Source organism: Calliphora vicina, chromosome 2 (genome assembly GCF_958450345.1).
Source record: "Calliphora vicina chromosome 2, idCalVici1.1, whole genome shotgun sequence".
Lineage (NCBI taxonomy): Eukaryota > Metazoa > Arthropoda > Insecta > Diptera > Calliphoridae > Calliphora > Calliphora vicina.
The window spans coordinates 102,249,669-102,270,103 of NC_088781.1; the positions used below are offsets into that span (position 1 = coordinate 102,249,669).

Consider the following 20,435-nt stretch of genomic DNA (forward strand, 5'->3'; position numbering starts at 1 on the left):
TCAAGTGGCAGAGAAAGGCAGGGAAGTGGACTTTTTTTGGAAGTAAATAAATCTATTAAAATAGAACATAATCTTTTTTCTAAAAAAATATATATGGATCTTAATCAATCAGATGTAAATTAAAAGTTTTGACTTTTTTGGAATTTGATTTGACCATCAATTCTAATTAATATATTATGAAATGTATGTGTACACAAAATTAATCATTTCATAAAAAGACCCAACAGAGATTATTTTTTTTGAAAAGAAAGTTCTTCTTAACTGTTCCATCATCCAACTGTCACGCCCACATGATTATGGTGTTTCCAACACCCTTGAAATTCCAGACTTTCTAATGTGAAAAAATTTCCATATTTTTTTAAATTAAAAATAATTAGAGAGTTTTTGGACCTTTTTAAATGGAAGAGTTTTTGTAGATTATTTAAAATTAAAAATGGAGAAAAATAAGACCATGAAACTCAAATAGGAGCTCATAAAAGTGCAAACATCGGTATTTTCAACACTTGTATATAAATTTCTTCATAACTGCCACAAAAGTACATGAATATAATAATTTTTTGCTTACATTAAAACAATACAATGGGCTATTTTATAAAGGTTTTATAAATTATTTGTTTTAACGTTGGAAACAAATATAGCGTTTTCTGTTTTCTTGCAATTTCATTCCGCATACGTTATGTTAATAAAAATTAAACCAGTAAACTTAGTTTTTATTTTTTTTTTTATTTGATGAAATTATTATTACAATTAAAAAAAAAATATATTTTTATAGTTCTAACCACTAGTTCTAACCTTTTTCGAAAACCCTTCCATTATGGTTTTTATAGTGCATTGTATTACTTTGTTCGGTTGTCCATCTCCGATTAAAATCTACCACACTTTTGGACACCTTTTTTGTGCTCTTCAATTCTCTTTTAACAAGAACCCAATATCTCTCCACTGGCCTTAGCTCTAGGCAGTTTGGAGGATTTGCATCTTTTGGTACAAATATTAAATTATTGTTCTTGTACCACTCAAGACATTGCTTACCATAGTGAAAGGATGCCAATTCAGGCCAAAAATAAGTGGACACATTAAGAAGTCTTATGAATGGAAGCATCCTCTTTTGTAAACATTCCTTGATGTAAATTTCGGTATTTATAGAGCCCTTTGGCTTCTTTTGCCGGAACTGCATATTGCTTGCCATACCAAGAACTTTTTGGAAAAATTTTCTGCTTTTGGGTCGTAAACTTTTCTACAACATTCCCTCGAGTATCAGCAACATAAAAATATTGACCCGGACCTGAAAAAAATATTACAGAACATACGTTTCGTCATCCATTATGCAGCAGGTATATTTTTTGTATAGAATTTGACTTCAATTTCTGTGCTCTGTCTTTGGCCGCTAAATTTTTAGCAGAGTTCCTGTCAGGAACTTTTTAAGCCTTGTATGCTTTTAAACCTTCATTGTCTTCAACTTTTCGTACCAAATAGTCCGAGTACTGACCTAACCGGCTGATTTCCTATTGGATTTTACAAAACCAAATGTAGGTAGAAAGATTTAGTTGGCGATTATTTGGATTGAAAAACAATTTACCTCTTTACAATACAATTTCGCTCAGTTTGTGGCAGCAAAACTTTCGTTCGTGAAGGTCTTGGAAAACGATATCAATAGCAAATCGTTAAGGTATTTACAAGGGACAACACTGTTTATTAATACTATCCAAATTTTTAATGTTAAATCCATTCGGTTTGTTATGAATCATTTTGATTCATAACGGTGGTATTGAAAATAGTTTTTTTTGTTAATTGTTGATTTTTTTCTATGAAACATATGTTATTTATTTTTTCGATGACGAACATGTGGCAATTGCGAAAAATATATCGCTATAACTATTGCTATATTCGTTTCTGAAAGTGTTTTCTTCTTACAATTTTGTAACTCTCTAATAGTGCGCATGCTTCTTGCAACCATATGATCCTTAACATTTGTTTGCATACAATTCATACAACACAACAATAATAAATAAAAATAATCCTTACATAAAACAAAGGACTTGCAGTGAAACTTAAATAATTTAATAATAGAGACACCAATGGAGAAATAGTTAATAACAAAAAGAAAAAAAAACCATGGATTTTTCGTTGACATCCTTATATGAATTCGAAATAAATATAAATAAAAACGTACAAAAACAGTAAGTCCATGAAATAAAATATCAAACACACGGATTTGTATTAATTAATTGTTTTGCTTAAAGATTTTTTAATTTAGAGCAAACACTAAGAAACATAAATGATTACCTTGATCCTATATACATATTAAATTTTTGGATACCTTTAGTGGGAGCGTTCAATCATAAATTACTGATACAACTAACAGCATCAATAGGTATTATAAATACCTTAGCATCAGTAATAAAATGGTAAGTTTTTACTTTGAAGAATTATCATTAAATTTTGCTAATCTAATGTGAATTCTAGGTGCTCTCCCGAATACCGCCCCATTTGGTGGCTTAAGGAAAATGCTGACAACTACAAATATAATTTTAAAGATATACAAATTGATCCTTTTAGCTGTGACACCAGTGCCGGGTTTCCCTCAACACATGCTGCAGCCTTTACCACATTTGTTTTCGTTCTAGTTTGGCGTCTTGTTAAATCTATTTTGTCTTCATTTGATTTTATGCTCTATGACAAGTATTTGTTAATTTATGCCATTGCTTCTTTGTTGTCAGCTGCATTGTGGTTCAGCCGTCTATATTTTCTGTTTGAATTTTTACATCAATGTATTTTGGGCTCTCTGTTCGCTGTTGGTTTGATTCATATATTTAATCGCTTTTCTACGTCACTGCTGAGTTTAAGAAAATTGAAAGCTGTGTTGGTGGTTTTCGGTCTGGCCTCGTTACCGATAAGTGCATATTTTGGCATGTTATATATGGATGTGGATCCGTTTTGGTCTGTTCGAATGGTAAGTGAAAAAATAATAATGATAGTAAATAGTATACAATTTTGGAATTTCTTTCCAAATGATACTTAACTTAATCTATCCCAGTTTTATAAAATAAATTTACAATATTCACTGAAAAAATTGGTTGATACTATTTCATATTAAGAAGTACTGTCGCAACTTTCATTATTTCTATAAAAAATGTTAGTAAAAGAAAAAGTACATTGGTCTCGTGAAATTGAAAGTTAACAGTTTTATATTTGATCTAGAATTAAATTCTTTATCGATTAAACAAAAAATTACATTGGATTTCATAAGTCAAATGTTTTTTTTGTCATTCTCAATACCGACAATGATTGATTTCTATGATTCAAAAAGGCTTGATTAAAAAAAGAAAAGCGTATACCGAATTAAATTATTCCTAACACAGAGGGTCTTCCAATAGGAACTTCCGAACTATGACAGTTGATAGCGCACAAAATTCATATTTGGTACTATTGATACGCTATTTATTTAGATCGTAAACTATTTTTAGTATTTAATAATTGAGGAGACATGGAAGAGTATGAAAAGATAAAGTAGATCAAGACATCAAAAATATCTCGGTTATCTTAGGTTAGTTTTAAGAACTCAAACAATGTTACTATGTGTCGGTTAGCAGGAAAAATTTTTAGAAATATTCACCTAAAAACAATTGTTTATTTTCCTCAAAAACAGGCTTTCAAATGGTGTGCGGATCCCTTGTATTTGAAACATGAAAGCACCCCGGTATTTACACTGAGCCGGGACTTTGGTTACCTCTTGGGTGTAGCCCTTTCATGTCCATTATTTAAAAGGTAGGTTTTGATACAAATATTTTAATATTATTTAAAATACTTTTTAAATTACAGCTATGATAATACTGCCAACACTTATCGAAAACGTCTTCCGGTTTTATGTTGTATGGAAATTTTAAATTTTGCTATCCGTTCATATACACCCAAACAATACGGACGATTCATGTTTGTTGCTTACGAATTTTTAAGGAATTGTTTGCATTCCTTTATGTTGTTGCACCTGTTGCCCAAGTTTGATGTTCAATAAAGTTATTTGTAAAACGAATAAAACTCATAATATCATTTTGAAAATATTGACTTAATTTTATTAAACATAAAAAAAATAATAAATAAGTTATTCAGTGTTTTGTTATTGGTTTGAAACACCGATGATAACGAGAGAAAAAACTAAAGAAAAAAATTTTTTTTAAAAATAATAAACATATTTAAATAAATACATGTTTCTAATTTGAATTTGTTTTAGTTTAAATATTTTAATTTGCTTTTACATATATAAAATTTGACTAAAAATTTTCTTTTCTTTTTGTTATAAATATTAGATACATTCTTAAGTTCGCAAGTTTAATACACATACATTAACTTTTTTGTTTCTTAAAGATTTTTAATATAATTTATTAAATGTTTAATTTGTTTAAATGCCTGATTGTTAAAACAGTGGGTATTTTCTATAGATTTATAATGAATTTATTTATTTTCGATTTGTTTTGTGAGTGAAATTGTTAATATTTAACCGAAATTCTCAAAGTGGTGAATAAAGTATGGTAACTTTCTAGTCTTGTTGACCTCATCACAGGCGGACATAACACTCTTGGTTAAGGGCCGGGGACCGCAAGAAAATACGCCAATTTTTGAGACCTAAAATAAAAAAAAACAAATATATTTAGATTTTCTATTTATCTGTTTGAAATAAATTTTAATTTGTTAGTTAGAAAATTTAATTAATTAAAATTAGAGAGTTTTCTTTTAAAAAATGCAATTTAAGAGCAATGAAAACAACATTTTAGTGTGAAAAGGAAACGTCATTAGTTAAAATCAAAATGAATACAATTAAAACCGATATACTTACATAAGAATGTTTCTTTTGTACAAATTTCAAGAAACTGGACATATCCGGTCGACCGAAATGATTAACAGCCTTGAGACCAGTAAATATCGATGTTTTCGATAGACGTTGGAAGTGATTTTCACAAATATACTGAAAGTAGAAAGTTACAAATTAATATATAATACAACAATTAGGAAAGTATAGTCGGTCAAGCCCGACCATATGATACCCTACACCGAGTATATGAGTAATAACAGTTTTCTTTTAAAATGTATATGGGAGGTAGATTAATTATGGACCGATCAATATAAAATTTGATGACATGACTTTTGTAAAGGGTCTCTCATTAAGCGTCTTTCTTTAAATTTAAATAAAACAAAGTGTGTGTGAGATATTGAAATTTTTTATTCGTATGAAAGGCCTATCGACGTCATTATGTATGGAATAAAACATCGTGGAAATGTCCACCGCTGCTTCGCTTGATCTGACGCATAAATGGAATAGGTTATTTTGTATTTGACCTGCGATTTAAGAAAAGCCCACATGAATATGAATAACGAAGTCAAATCGCACCATATCGATGGTCAGTGCATATCACCTTCATGTAAGATGACCATGCCCTCAAATCGCTCGTGCAGAATGTCAAATTGTGACAACATGTCAATGTCATGTTGGAACAACATATCGTTGGTGTTCATATCATTCAATTCAGGCCAAAATAAGATGGTAATCATTGGCCTATAGCGCTCGACGTTGACGGTGATGGTCAGACCAAAATCGTTCTCAAAGAAATATGGAACTATGATCCCTCCAGCCCAAAATCCACACCAAACAGTGACGTTTTCGGGATGTATTGGACGCTCTTGGATCTCCTGTGCCAAATTCTACAATTTCAATTGTTGACTTACCCATTCATCCAGAAATGGGCCTCATCAAAAACAAACTGAATAAATAACAGTCAATTCGACAGATGAAGCTTCAACAATATGGCCGCTATCAATTGTCAAAGTTCGGAAGTCTTTATTGGAAGACCCTTTGGTTCCGAAGGTGAAAATTTCATGCAGAAATCATTGATTATAGAGTTGGTTCCAGAGACGTTTCAACCAACGTATTAGTTGTGATATCAATAGTTCCATGGAATATGAAGTTATTCTATTTATAGTCTTTCGAGAACATGTGATTTTAGAACATGTTCTAAAAATGTTCCTGAGAAAATATTTTCTCTTCATTAAATTTTTGTAATACATTTGAATTGAAGAAAAATAGAATCATTCAACAAATGATAGAAAACTTGAGTGATTCAATAAGGAATGAATTCTATAAAGAAAGGAATAATTTCAATACGTTGAATTACTAAGAAATTAAACATATGAACTGATTAGTAATGAATGGTTAGATAAAATTTAAAAGAAAAAAAAATTGGTGAAAATTACTGTATCAATCTTGTATGAACTTTATTTGGGGGCTTCGGAAAGTTGGTTTCAACAGACAGATGGACATGGCTATATCGACTCCGCTGTCTATAACAAACGGAATGACAAACTTGCTACTCATAGTGAAGAGTATAACAATAAGCAGGAAATTCCCAACTGTTTCATTTCAAACTAGTTCATCTAAATACTCACCAACATTGTTGTTCTCAAATCGAATTTGTGGAAAAATTGCGTTATAAATATGTGAATCTCCAGCACATTCGTCACATCCTTCTTCTCCACATCACGCAGAACATCAATAAACCATTCAAAGTGTTTGTGCGATGGACAAATCCACAAGAAGTAGACCTTCTTGCAAGCAACTCCCGAATATCGATTTGTACTTGTGCCAAATACCAAATCGTTTAAAATCGATGCGTAAGGGGTGACACCAATGCCACCACCCACCATAACTGCCACTTCAAATTTATACCAATCCTGATTGCCTCCACCAAAGGGACCCTCAATACGTATTTTGGGCTGATCTTCGGGATTGTAATTGCAAGGATCAAAATAGTTGCGCAGCTTCCAGGTCCAAGGTCCCTGAGCCTTAATGTGGCAGCTGAGGCAATTTTCATGGGGAGCCGAAGTGAGCGTAAAACTGTGCATTTCATGAGGTCTAAAGGCAGTGCAGGATAAGCGCACCCATTGTCCGGAAAGATATTTTAGGTTGGGTGGACGATAGAACTTAATTTTAATAACATCGGAAGGCAGTAGATCGGTTTCAATGACATCCAAAGCCATGTATTTGGTGCGTAGAGAAACAATTTTATCCAAAGTATAAATAATGCCGGGACCCAAAAAGAACATCCAAAAGCGGGGAGGTCCTGTTAAACGGGCCAGACCGTGTATAAGACTTAATAAGTAGAGCCCTATGTAAAGGGTATGCATATTCCAAAAGAAGTTATAGGCCTTTTTGCGTATAGTGGGATGGGCAAATACAAAGATTATGCACATTATAATAAACAGTAAAACGCCAGTGGTTCCTAGTAAACAAATAAATATTAAAATCGTTTAAGTTTAAAAATTGTTTCATTTTGTGCGGAAACTTACCTGTCACCGTTTGGAATAACCAGAATGTTATATCTGGCTTGTAATCCGAGGCAAAGTGCACTTCTCTGGTCAGACATCTGAGATTTTCGTGTGATTGTGTTGAGACATGATAGAAATTAACTATGTGACCCACTGTATGTAGCACCGAAAAGAACAGGGCAGTACAGGCAGCAATTTTATGAAATTGTATATGAGAATCCAAGGGTATATACTGTTGTATGGGAAATTCTTTAAGTTTAGTTATCAGATTTCTGGAATGAAGAAAATATGAAAGAAATACATAAATTTGAAATAATAGCGGTATTCACAATCTTGTGCATTTGTATTACAAATTTATGCAATGGTGTATTTCTGTATATTTTGTTAGTGTAAAGTAAAATTTCCCACTATTTTTAAATTCAAAGGAATTTAGGGTTTTTTGACATTTTTTAAATAGAAGAGAGTTTAAAGATTATTATAAATTAAAAACCGAATAGAAAATGAATATCAAACTCAAATAAGATCTCTGAAAAGAGCTAACATTGATATTCTAAACCCTATGACATAAAATCCTCCGAAACTTCCACAAAAGTAATTCAATATTTAGAACTGTTTCATACCTGGACATAGTAAGCAACAGCAGCGAGTAACAAAATGACAATGAAGCAGCCGATCCTCGAGTGATGGCAATACCCACACCCATAATATGTCTCAAGTCCGTATGTTCAGCCATAAAGGAGTAATCTGAAAAATAAAAAAAATATTTAATATTTACTTTAATAAAATCTCCACAAAACTTACGTATAAAACGTTCCACAAACAACACAATGGTTATGACATAAAACAGGAATAAATAGAAAATATTCTGACGATTCTCCTCCAAAAACGTTATATAACTATCCCATTTCTCTTGCATCCAGTGGCGTGGTCTCTCTTGCATGGGCTCAATATTAAACGAAGTCATGCGTGCCACATTTGTCGACGTGTCCAGGAAATTCTGTTTGGCTCCTTTACAATCTAAACCAATGGCCACAAAGTCGCCTTTATATTCTTTCATCATTAGTTTGAAGTCCTGATAGGTTAGATGATTCTTGTGCTCCAAACCCACATCCTGGAACATGCCATCAATTAATTCGGTTACTTGATCATCGCCCAGACTAGTGGTACGAGCAATTTCCACCAAAGAGCGCATCATTTCACTTAGTTCGCCCTTGTCAATGACACCATTACGATCATTGTCACACATATCGAAAATTATTCGTAGTTTATCATCGGTTTTGCCGCGTGAGAAGAGTACCACAGTTTCCAGAAACTCTTGGAAACTTATGCGGCCATCTTGATCTTTATCTACGATATTGAACATTTTGCGTACAAACATATCATTGGGTTTCATGCCGAGAGCAGCAGCAAATTCTGCTTTCGATAGTGAGGTGCGCATGACAGTCATTACCTCGCCATCGGTGGAAGCATCAGATCTGCGACGTCTTTCTCCCGGTCTCAAGCCAAAGGTTAAAGCATAAGCCTCACGGAAGAAATATTCCAAACGCTTTTGTCGCCTCTCACGTGTTTCCGCTCCGGCCAACATCATATCACGATTTACCTCCACCAGAGTCATTTCTTTTTTGTGTAAAATTAAAAAGTCTTCCAATTTTTTAACAAACTTTCTTCGAGCTCCATAAGATTCCAGCTCCAAGACCAAATCATGATCATTAGGTACCCTTAAGAGTATGTAAGGTTTCTTTTTAATATGATTATGGGCCGATTCTTCAACAGTTACCACATCTACAGTTTTCAAACTGAAAGAGCGTAACTTTTCTCCTTTACGATCCACGGTGTAAATGGCAGCCTCTGGGCCAAATTTAACTGTTACCAAACGTTTGTGATTGGCATGCAACCATTCACGAGCCAACATTTTATCCACTGAACCCTTGTGCTGGGGCGCTCTTAAAGCTTCTTGGCGTATTTTCAATTTCCTTCTCTTACTGTTTTGCAGCTTGACCACACAATAACCTGCTCCAGCGCATAGAATGGGTACAAAACCCAAAAATACACAGACATAAATAAACATTAATTCCGAACCCGAAAAGTAGTCATAGCCCTCCAAATAGGTACAAGGTTCCAATTCGGTAGCATTCAATTGCATGGGTTGTTGACAAGGATCTCCCTCGTGCCACATAAAAACATCCTCCTGTATATCACTATCATTTATATCCGTACTATTTACAATAATGTCATACATTCTTATTTTACGAATCTCCTCGATTTCCTCTTTGGTAAAAATACCATTGCGATCATTTTCAAACCAAAAACGATCAGCATCTCTTAAACGTTGAAACTGTTCTTTAATAACGGCAGTAAATAATTCACCAGGTTGACCATACGATTCCAACATGCCGCCCACATAAACATCCACATCGTCCAATTGGTTATCATAGGCTGAGATCAACATACTCAAGAGATCGGGTTGTTTTGCAAAAAGTTCAGGATTTATATCAGTCCAATTTTGGCGCCTATTTAGGCCAAACGCCTCTCGGGCACTGTTGTAATCGGGTAGGCCATTATCACGACCACGCATTATATTCAAGGCTCCCAAATCACGGCGTGTAAATTCCATGGGACCAAAGAGTTTATCACGTACATCGGAACAGAGCACAGGATCTTCACGTTCTGAGATTTGGGAAGACAAACCCATGAGAATTTCCTCAATTGTGGTGTCGGTAAGAAAGTCCTAAAAGGGAAACAATAATTGTTAATAAAAAATTGAAGAATATAGGAAAACTTGACTGATAACTTACACTCGAATCCCACCAAGTTGAACACAAACGTATGGCCGGATAACCCATAGGCGTTTTCTTATAATTACAACTTGAATCACGTCTATAAATACCCGGTGGTATCATGGTATGACCAAAACGGAAGGCAGCTGCTTGAAATACATGACCAATACCCGGATGTATATCACGATTATAACCCTCATAAGCGGGTATGTCGGAACCCAAAAATGAGGGCAAATACTCATACATTATAACATTTTGCAAGGTGGCGATTACAGTACGACGAGCACGTTGGAAAATATCCTCATCGGTCCAGTCGTTATGCTCACGCTTAATACGCTGAGCAAGTGTATTGTGCCAGCGTAAAAACAGTATGGCAAAGGATAGCATAGCCGGATTTTGGTTAGTTCTAGGATCTCCCAATACTTTAATAACAATAATGTAAACAACAAGTTAACAAGTGTCTTTAAAAAATGGATTTACACATAAACTTACAAAATAATCTTTCAGGACTTAACATCTTCATAACATTCGGCACCGGATTGTTAAACAGCGGCACCCTCATGGTATTCTTAACCGGCATTTTGCCACTCTTATCTGTCAGCATTGTGCCATTGTGAAAGGAACGCATGGCATTTAGCCATGCCTCCGAGGTACTATAAATAAAACTTCCATCTATCCAGGCAGTCATTTGATTAATTTGTTCTCGTGGAGCATTGGGACTCTGGCCCGTGCTACGATCATATGCCGCTCGATGAAAAGGTATGTACTTATCACCACGACATTCTTTATCATACATTTCATCGCATTTATCAATTTCAATGCGATGCATTTCTATGGGACATCCCGATTCGGATGCCATAACAATCTCATTGGCTACAACTTGACCAAAAAAGGCCAACAGGGCAGTACGATTGAATTTTGAGCCGAGACCATCGCGACCTCCCATAAACAGACGACTCAATCGTCTGGTGGAGGGTCGATTTGAACCGGCCATAGCGTAAACGCCATCTGAATATGAGGGCGGTGCTTTGCGCACCAAATGACTATCTGAAATTACAACAAAAAAAAAACAATAGGAATTTAAATAAAAAATGTTTGTATTGGAAAGTTATTTAACATGAAATATTAATAGAAATTTACATTCAATTTCTATTTAATATTTGTTTTTTTCTCAATAAATTGAATTAGGTCACGATAAATTTAATCAATCACGTTAATGCTAAATTATTTTATATTATTTAAAATGTTTGTTTGATTAGTCAATACTATTTAGTAATTTTTTTAATTCTATTTAGAAATAAAATATATAATCTTTATTAGGTAATAAGCAGTAACATAAAAATCTATAGGCCCTTAATTTAAATATTGAAATTTCAATAAATTATTCCATGTATCCCACATATTATCTGCAATCATGAGGCAAGTGTTTTAGCATCATATGTAGGTATATCACGATTTTCAATAAGAGTGAGCGGGTCGATGTTGAAAAGGAATAAAACAAGCTGTGTGTGAGGTATTAACGAAATTCGTTTATGTATGGAATATGACTTCGTTGAAATGCCCCCGAAGCTTCATACGATGACACAGATCCGAGAAGCCTAATTTTCAATGACTCTGCCGCATTGATCCGTCTGAATTGGAGAGATGCCTGAGTTATGTGTTTATTTTGAGAGTATCGGTCAATTGCGGCATATTGGCATAGAGACCTGTTACTTCACAAACCATTCATAAAAAAGTTTAGCGGGCATACATCGCATGATTTTGGTGACAACTTTTGTAGCAACGAATCGTTATTTTCGGGAAGTTTCGCTTTATTTCTTTAAATGAAAAAACCTGCTGCTGATGCACACCGATTGTAGGCGTTACTCCATGAAGATTGTTGTAAAACTTAACAACAGCTTGCAAAATCATTGGGAGCTACTCAAGAAGCAATTTTAAAACATTTGCGAGCAGCAGGATTCATCCAAAAGCAGAGAAATTGGATATCATACGAATTGAAGCCGAGAGGCATTAAAAGACGATTTTGCGTGTCCTAATTTTGCAATTTTGCTCCGAATCATTACTTGCGATGAGAAATAGATCCATTACGATAATCTGAAGCGTAAGTGATCATATGAGAAGTCCGGCCAACCAGCCGAATCGACACCAAAGTAAAATATTCATGACGCTAAGATAATGCTCTGTATTTGGTGGCAACAAAATTATCCTATCTATTATGTGCTGCTGAAATCTGGCCACAGGGAAACTGTACCGAATGCAATTGATTCGTTTGAAGCGAGAATTTGCCGAAAAACTCATTGAATATGAGGCCATACATGGGCCGTAATATTCCATCATGACAACGCACGGCCACATGTTGCAATACCTGTTAAAAAGTATTTAGAATGAAGTGGTTGGGGAGTTTCGCCTCACCAGCTTTATAGTCCAGATCGTGCCCCGTCCGACTACTATTTGTTTCGATCGATGCTGAACGCCCCCTCTAGGATACTCTTCACTTTGGAATAGAGTATCCGATATTGGCTTGATCCGTTATTGGCCTCAAAAGAGGAGCAGTTCTTTCCATTTTTATACCCTTCACCTTCGTGAGAAGTGTATATATAGTTTGTCATTCCGTTTGTAATTTCTACATTTTTCATTTCCGACCCTATAAAGTAAATATATTCTGGATTCTTATAGATAGCGGAGTCGATTAAGCCATGTCCGTCTGTCTGTCGAAATCAACTTTCCGAAGCCCGCAAATAACTTACATACACAATTCATACATCAATATCTCCGGAACTCTTCCGGCTCGGTTGCTATTTAAAATCGAGAAAATCGGTTCACAAATCTCCTCGATTGTTGACCTATACATGACAAATATTTGACGAAAAAGACGTAACCACTAAATAAAATACTGTTACGAAATTGTACTTGAATTCAAATGTAACGATTTTAACGGCTGATTTAAAAGTAGCAGAATGCTTTCAAATAGCAGTGCCCAAACTTTAACATATCTGTGGGCATTATTAACATTGAATAAAAGCTTTCAGTTGACCATTGATTGTAAGTTGGCAACGCTGTTTGCTGCGACCGTATATTCGAATACGAATATTCAGTTAAAGAACATTGTAAAAAGTACACCACAGATGGCGTATGTATTAGTAAGATCTAGAATATTCGAGCTTTGACAGTCGTGAGTGAGTTTATCTGAGACGCTATTCAAATAAACATCAACTGAGTGCCTTAAACTGTGTATTTATTTCTGCGAATTTATAAACGTGTATAAAAAACACTGAGTGATTATTTAATTCTGTTGTTGTACATTTTAAATAATTAAAAACTTTAAATTCCAAAAAATTTAAAAAAAACTATTCGAAAAATTTTTTTCCAAAAAATGAAAAAACAACTTTGGAAAAAAAAATAATTTTATTTACCTAAAAATATTTTGAAGTATAATTTGGTAAAGGGTATATAAGATTCGGCACAGCCGAATATAGCTCTCTTACTTGTTTAATACTAAATTAAGTCAAAAACTAGTAAAATCAATAAGAAGTCCGACAAAGTTAAATCTTGAAGAAATTAGTAATTGGGAACCCTGACTTGGACGTGTAACTTTCAGCGATAATTTGGCATCAGAAACTGAATAATAAACAACAGATTTGACAGACGCCGCCAAAACAACTTAGCCGCCGCAGACTTTCAATATCGTGCCGAACTTATTGGAAAATCATTTTCATATGGAAAAGTTTTTTTAATAACAGTTTCAGCTCAGAGATTTCGTTAGTTTTTATTAAAATATTTTTGTAAAATTAAGAATGACCACTTACCTACAGAACCCCAATCGGGGTGTGCTAAATTATTGTACCAGCCATCGTATCTTTGTTTTTCAATTTGACTATAAATTTTTTCTGAAAAGATAAAAAATAAACATAAATTTTAATTACAAATCTTAAATTTTATCTATTAAATTCTTCATATTAAACTTTATACATATGTACATAGGTATTTTAGCTAATTAATTGTTTAAATAACATTATTAAAAAATACAAAGTCATTGTTTTAATTACAAAAAAGGAATAAAATAAAACTGTAGATTAAAAAACAAAACATTAATTAATGTAACATAAACTAACAAATTACGCATAAAATAATTAATAATTAAAAAGTCATGTTGAATTTTGTTTTTGTTTAAATAAAGGTGTGGTTGGTGTTTTTTTTTTTTTTTTTTGATAAATTTATTTTGAAACGACAAATGTCAGCAAGTGATTAGAGATAATAAAGCCGCCATGTGAGAGTTGGTATTAAAAACAACTTATTTCAATGTCCTCAAAAATCCCCTATTCTGGACTAGTTTTAGCTCTAGCTCTGTTTTATTAAATCTTGTAAGCTTTAGGATTAAGCGACTTAACGTCAAATCGTATTTTGTCGCTACTTTCAAAGCCTACCACCAACAAGATTTAAGTTTTTTTTTTTATTAATTTTATTTCGGTGCACAAAAGTAACATTTAGATTGTATGTTCGAGTACTTTACTCAATTTTCGTTAACAAATTTTTCATTTGTCATTAAATGATTTTTTAATTGTAATACACATTTGGTGACAATTAAATTCATTAAAAGTAATGACTTCAAAAAATTCAATTCAAATAGAAAAAATAAGTAGAAAAAAATATGTTGCAGAATTTTATCTCTATTAAAAAAAAGTATTGAATTGCTTAGAGTGTTTTATTTATTTATTTCTAATTTTAAGTTCAACATTGATCTACATAAAAAAAAACAAAATCAAGAATCAAATTGATTTACTACACTCTACACAAGTGTTGTCAGTGTTCAGACTAGACTAGTCATGGTTTGCCTTTAAAAATGTTAATTTTTCTTGGTTTTTTATGTTTTAAATTTTATTGTAGCAGATTTGAAATTTATTCGATAATATTTGGAAATTGTAGACTAGTTTGTTTTGTGAATTATAGATTTGTATGTATTTCAAGCTTGGCATAAATAATAAAAATTGCAATTTTTTACTCAATAATAATCGCAATAGTGATAAAAATATTTATGCGTTTTATTTTATTTTTTTTTTGTTTCGTCCATGAAATGAGAGCAGACACAAAGACACCTGTCATGTAAAATATAGTAAAAATAAAATAAAGTTAAAGTTATAGTTACATACTAAATAAATAAATAAAATGTTGTATCAAGTACAAATTTTAGTTCAAGGATTATTTGCACAAAATCGTATTCAATAAACATACATAATTCAAGCAGTTTTCAAATAAAATAAGAAATCTAACATTTCATGCGTGGTAGGATCTAGTTTGCAACATTGTTACTTTCGAAAATTTGTAGTGGTTAGTGGTCCAAACTGTGTTTAGTTAAAATTTGAATGCGCAAAAAAAATAACCCGTGACTTTATGTGACTGACACGCTAACACTCCATTTACATACCTAAGATAATTTCAACTTAAAATCTAGTCCATAAAAAACATAAGCAGCTACACACCCAAAAATTAAAGTAATACTTAATAAAATGTGGGTGAATTTCAATGCGAATATTTCTTGAAAGACTGTCATTTGCAAAAATCGTTTTCGCATGACAATTATTAACATCTAACTAAAAGTACATGTCAGCAACATTTTTTTTAAATACACACCACATATTATTTTGGTCATTGACATCTCTTTTACACTTAAATAAAATTGTGATAAAAAACTGACATCCAACTCCCAGATGTCGTTTAGTAAAAATCATTTCAGTTGTGTTGCTAATACTCTGCTGTTCTGCAGAGTAGAGTAGTTATGTCATTAATGGATGGATCATATAAAGTAATGGATGTATTAAAATGTTTCATTTATTCAGCTGATGATGATACTCTCATAAATTATGTCAAATATGCCTCGATAGACTAGACGATAATATGTTGGGCTATCAATATGAGAGTTGTGGGTTCAATTCCCACCAGAGCCTCTGGGTGTATCTGCAGACTCTACAAAAACAGCGTAGTTGTTATCTGTGTTGATCAGACTCTACAGACATCAGCAAATACATTGCAGTTAATAAAAAAGTCAAAAAGAGTCGGTTAACTGTCATATTGCGCTCACTTTTTGACATTTATGATCAGTACCAAATTATCCAAATTTACTTTAAAAAACAGTCACCGATAGACGACTGTTTTATCGCAAAATTGTGTTCAGCAATGATGCTAATTTTGTCTTAACGGATTTGTTAATAAACAAAATTGCCACAAATGGAGTAAGACCAATCAACAACAGACCCTTCAGACTCCATTACATCCAGAAAACTGTTCCTTTTGGTCCGGTTTACACGCTGGTGGCATCATCGGATCTTATTTCTTCAAAAAGGAATCTGAAGGTCGCGTTACGGTCAAAGGAGATCGTTACCGCACCATGAGATATGATGTTTTGTTTGAAAATGTGGATGACATTTATCCGAGCAAGATATGGAGATTTATAACTTGATTTCGAGAAAAGGACCAGTCAATTGGTCTCCAAGGTCGTGCGGTTTGACACCTCTCGATTATTTCCATGTGGGGCCACGTTTAACGCCTTGGAAGCCAACATTGTTCGTGTTATTCGTGACAATACTCAATACTCAAGCAATACTCAAAAAAGAGGTCCAACATTAAACGTCCAGAATGCGCTTCGCCAATAATATTAATGCCATGTATTGATCTTTTGAATAAAAACATTTTTATACCCTACACCACCATAGTGGGGAGGGTATTATGCGTTTGTGCAGATGTTTGTAACGCCCAAAAATATTAGTCTAACACCCACCTTAAAGTATACCGATCGACTTAGAATCACTTTCTGAGTCGATTAAGCGATGTCCGTCCGTCCGTCCGTCTGGTTGGCTGGCTGGCTGGCTGGCTGGCTGGCTGGCTGGCTGTCCATGTAAACCTTGTGCGCAGAGTACAGGTCGCAATTTTGAAGATATTTCGATGAAATTTGATACATATTATTTTTTCGGCTCAAGAACCAAGCCTATTGAAACTGGCTGAAATCGGTCCATTATTTCACCTAGCCCCCATACAAATGTCCTCCCGAAATTGGACTTTATCGGTCATAAATGTTTAATTTATATATGTATCTCCACAAATTCCGCTCCAAATATGTTTTATATACACAAAATTCATGTCACCAAATTTTGTTACGATCGGTCCATATTTAGTCATAGCTCCCATATAGACCCGCTTCCGAAAATCACTTTAACGTGCATAAATCGCTTAAAAATGTTGGCAAACACACAAAATTCAACATAGTTAACTTTAATATACACATAAATCACACGACCTAATTTCATGGTGATCGGTCCATAATTGGTCATAGCCCCCATATAAGGCCCACTTCCGAAAATCACTCAAAAATATAAATTATTGAAATTTTAAAAGAAAATTTTTTTTTGCTCTTTTACTTAGTGTAGGGTTTTATATGGTCGGGCTTGACCGACCATACTTTCTTACTTGTTTTTATTAAAATTTACTTTTTTGTGTTATTTTTTACAATTTCAAGTGCCTAATTTAAATTCGAAGCATTTTTGAATAATATGAGGAGCCGCAGAACAAAAGGTATTTTTTCGAATTTTTTTACAAATTGATTTTTTGGTATTTTTATAATATTTGGGTTGAAATCTTCAAGAAAAAATCAATTTCCCAAAATTTTTAAATTTTTAAATTTTCAAAAAAGTACCTTTTGTTCTGCGGCTCCTCATATATGTACAATGATAACAAATTCTGACTAAAACCTGTGAATCTGAATAGTATTGGAATGGGCCAATTGAGTCTTGTGTTACAGGGCTCTTAAATTAATAGCCTTGTTCCAGTACTACACCATTTCCAATTGTATTTCAGAAATTTCTAATTGAATTTCAGAAATTTCCAACTGTATTTCTGAAATTTCCTTTGTATTTCAAAATTTTCTTATTGTATTTCAGAATTTTAATTTTTATTTCAGAAAATTATAATAACAATACCAATGAAAATTTTTGAAATACAAATAGGAATTTCGGAAATACAATTTGAAAATTCTGAAATACAATTAGAAACTTCTGAATTACAATTAGAAATGGTGTAGTAAGATTTGTAAGTTTACATGAAACGTGTCCGATTTTTATACCCTTCGCCATGAGCGGCAAGGGTATATATAAGTTTGGCATTCCGTTTGTAATTTATACATTTTTCATTTGCGACCCGACAAAGATCGTTATAGATAGGGAAGTCGATATAGCCATGTCCGTCTGTCCGTTTGTATGTTGAAATCAACTTTCCGTAGCCGGCTAATAACTTACATACATGATTCATACATCAATATATCGATAATTCTTTCGGGTCGTTAAAATCGACAAAATCGCCCATAAATGGCTGAGATATAAGGAAAAAACCGGGACATCCTCGATTTTTTGCCCTATTTTTTTTATCTATATCTGGATTACTAAGTCAATAATATAGACAATATGGATATCTAATGATAGATATTTCAAAGTTCATTGCAACGATGTATGTAAGGCTATTATAGTAAGTTGGACCTACAATTGGTCAAAATCGAGAAAATTATTTTTTAACCCGAATTTTTTTTACCAAAAAATTTTTTCCAGAATTTTTTTTTTTAAAAAATTAAAAAACAATTTGGAAAAAATTTAAAAATTAAAACAAAATTTTGAAAAAACTTTTTTTAAAAAAATTAAAAAACAATTTGGAAAAAAAATTTAAAAACAATTTAAAAAATTAAAAACTGTTTAAATAAAAATATTTTTAAGTATAATTTGGTGAAGGGTATATAAGATTCGGCACAGCCGAATATAGCTCGCTTACTTGTTTTTTTATAATTTGTACTTTTTTATACAATTTTTGACTATAGCGCTGGAATGTTTAAACAATTTTAAAACTGTTCTATGACTTAGTTTGAAGTAATTTACCAGAAATATTAATTTGAAGTGATTGTTGAAACAGTCGCACCATTTTTTGCTTACGTCAAAAATGCTCAAGATTTTTATTCGATTATGTATTTCAATTTGTCAAATTCACAGTTTGCATGTTAAGGAAATGAGAGTCATTATGAGTTATGGAAATACGTTTGTATCTTGACTTCTTCTACATTAACAATAGCAATCACATTTATGCACCTATGTAAACTGAATGAGTTTACTAAAAACCAACTGATCATCATCATTAACATTTACAATTGATAAAGATCTTGTATTGTACATATATTTGTTGTTAATTTTTGATTTCGGAAAGAAGTCAGTAAGAATGCAGCTGCATGATTTAAGCCATGTTTTTATAATGGCAAATGGCCAAAAGTTAAGCCAATAAAAGTTCAACTTAGATGAACTTGTATGCTCTAGTAAAGTGATCAGTTTTTAAGATTTTTTCTAAAAAAAACAATGTTTTAAATAAAACTGTTTATGCAGATAGATACATATTTCCAATTAAATTTTATTTTAGAAATTAAAAGGTCCCGCATTAACAATATCCTCTAGAAGCAACTATTTTCTCGTATGAGCTAAAAAAATTTTAATTACTAATAACGATTTTCCTCGGTATTTAAATTTAAATTAAAAAAATATGTTTTATTAGTTTGTATTTTAAGTGGGATGTATCAATAACTGAATAACATAAGTACAAGTTTTAGAGAGCTTTGCATGATATTGCAAGTTTTTTCAAATCTAAATCATTTTAAAACATTTTTTTTCGGTATGGAAAATTTCTTAAAAAGAACATTCGATATTCATGTCTGCAATATGGTTAAATCGTATGTAATTTAAACAAACATTAATTTTTTAAGAATGTAAAATGAGAAAAAATTAATTAATGACAAGAACGTGGTAAACAAAATATTATTAACAACATCTTAACACCAAAAAATATGTAGGTATAAAAACACTACATAAAAATTTCAAATAGTCATTAAAAAAATATATATAAAAAGATGTTACAGTATGATCTCTATAAAAATAACTATAAAACTACAGTGCTGACAATAATGTTATAAGACCGAACGATAGAGTTTATTGATATAAATAAAGTTCAAGTTAAAACAAAACAGATTATTAAGAATGTAGGACAGCTGACAAATAATGCTATTTTTACTTATGATAAAAATAATCGATATAGATTACTCATTTATTTACCAGCACTAGAATGTAGGACATGTAAAGTTCTACCTAACACTGCCTTATGCTGGGTTAAGTAGAGGGTCAGTTATATGGTCCATACCTTATGTCTATCTGGATATGTTGTGCTCTCGTGAGGAAGTGTTCTTCACCGATTTTCATAATCCTAAATCATGGTATTCTAAGTTAAGAACTTAGTTTCCTCAATATTATTTCATAGTGATTTCCAATCAGTATA

General features: G+C 32.5%; 2 protein-coding genes across 2 annotated transcripts in view; one reads left to right on the forward strand and one right to left on the reverse strand.

The window, feature by feature from the left end:
• Positions 1–2,036: 2,036 nt before the first annotated feature.
• On the forward strand, positions 2,037–4,012 carry G6P (Glucose-6-Phosphatase). Its single transcript, XM_065500289.1, has 5 exons — positions 2,037–2,177; positions 2,241–2,405; positions 2,464–2,950; positions 3,647–3,765; positions 3,820–4,012. Exons 1-5 carry the CDS (start codon positions 2,113–2,115, stop codon positions 4,010–4,012), a joined length of 1,029 nt encoding a protein of 342 aa, XP_065356361.1. The 5' UTR covers positions 2,037–2,112.
• Positions 4,013–4,212: 200 nt separating this feature from the next.
• Duox (dual oxidase) overlaps positions 4,213–20,435 on the reverse strand; it is a 37,648-nt gene continuing 21,425 nt past the window's right edge. The window contains exons 2-10 of the mRNA XM_065499596.1: positions 13,898–13,978; positions 10,584–11,138; positions 10,110–10,513; positions 8,116–10,042; positions 7,935–8,058; positions 7,336–7,586; positions 6,436–7,268; positions 4,832–4,960; positions 4,213–4,620 (exon numbers count right to left, since the gene is read on the reverse strand). Coding sequence (XP_065355668.1) covers positions 4,492–4,620; positions 4,832–4,960; positions 6,436–7,268; positions 7,336–7,586; positions 7,935–8,058; positions 8,116–10,042; positions 10,110–10,513; positions 10,584–11,138; positions 13,898–13,978 — 4,433 coding nt within the window. The 3' untranslated portion in view covers positions 4,213–4,491. The remainder of the gene's footprint in view (positions 4,621–4,831; positions 4,961–6,435; positions 7,269–7,335; positions 7,587–7,934; positions 8,059–8,115; positions 10,043–10,109; positions 10,514–10,583; positions 11,139–13,897; positions 13,979–20,435) is intronic.

Excerpts from the sequence above, each read along its gene's own strand:
- G6P (XM_065500289.1), top strand. The coding sequence starts at position 2,113 with ATGGATTTTTCGTTGACATCCTTATATGAATTCGAAATAAATATAAAT. Across the intron at positions 2,178-2,240 it reads AATAAAAACGTACAAAAACA|ATTTTTTAATTTAGAGCAAA; the intron begins GTAAGTCCATGA and ends TTTTGCTTAAAG. Across the intron at positions 3,766-3,819 it reads TCATGTCCATTATTTAAAAG|CTATGATAATACTGCCAACA; the intron begins GTAGGTTTTGAT and ends TTTAAATTACAG.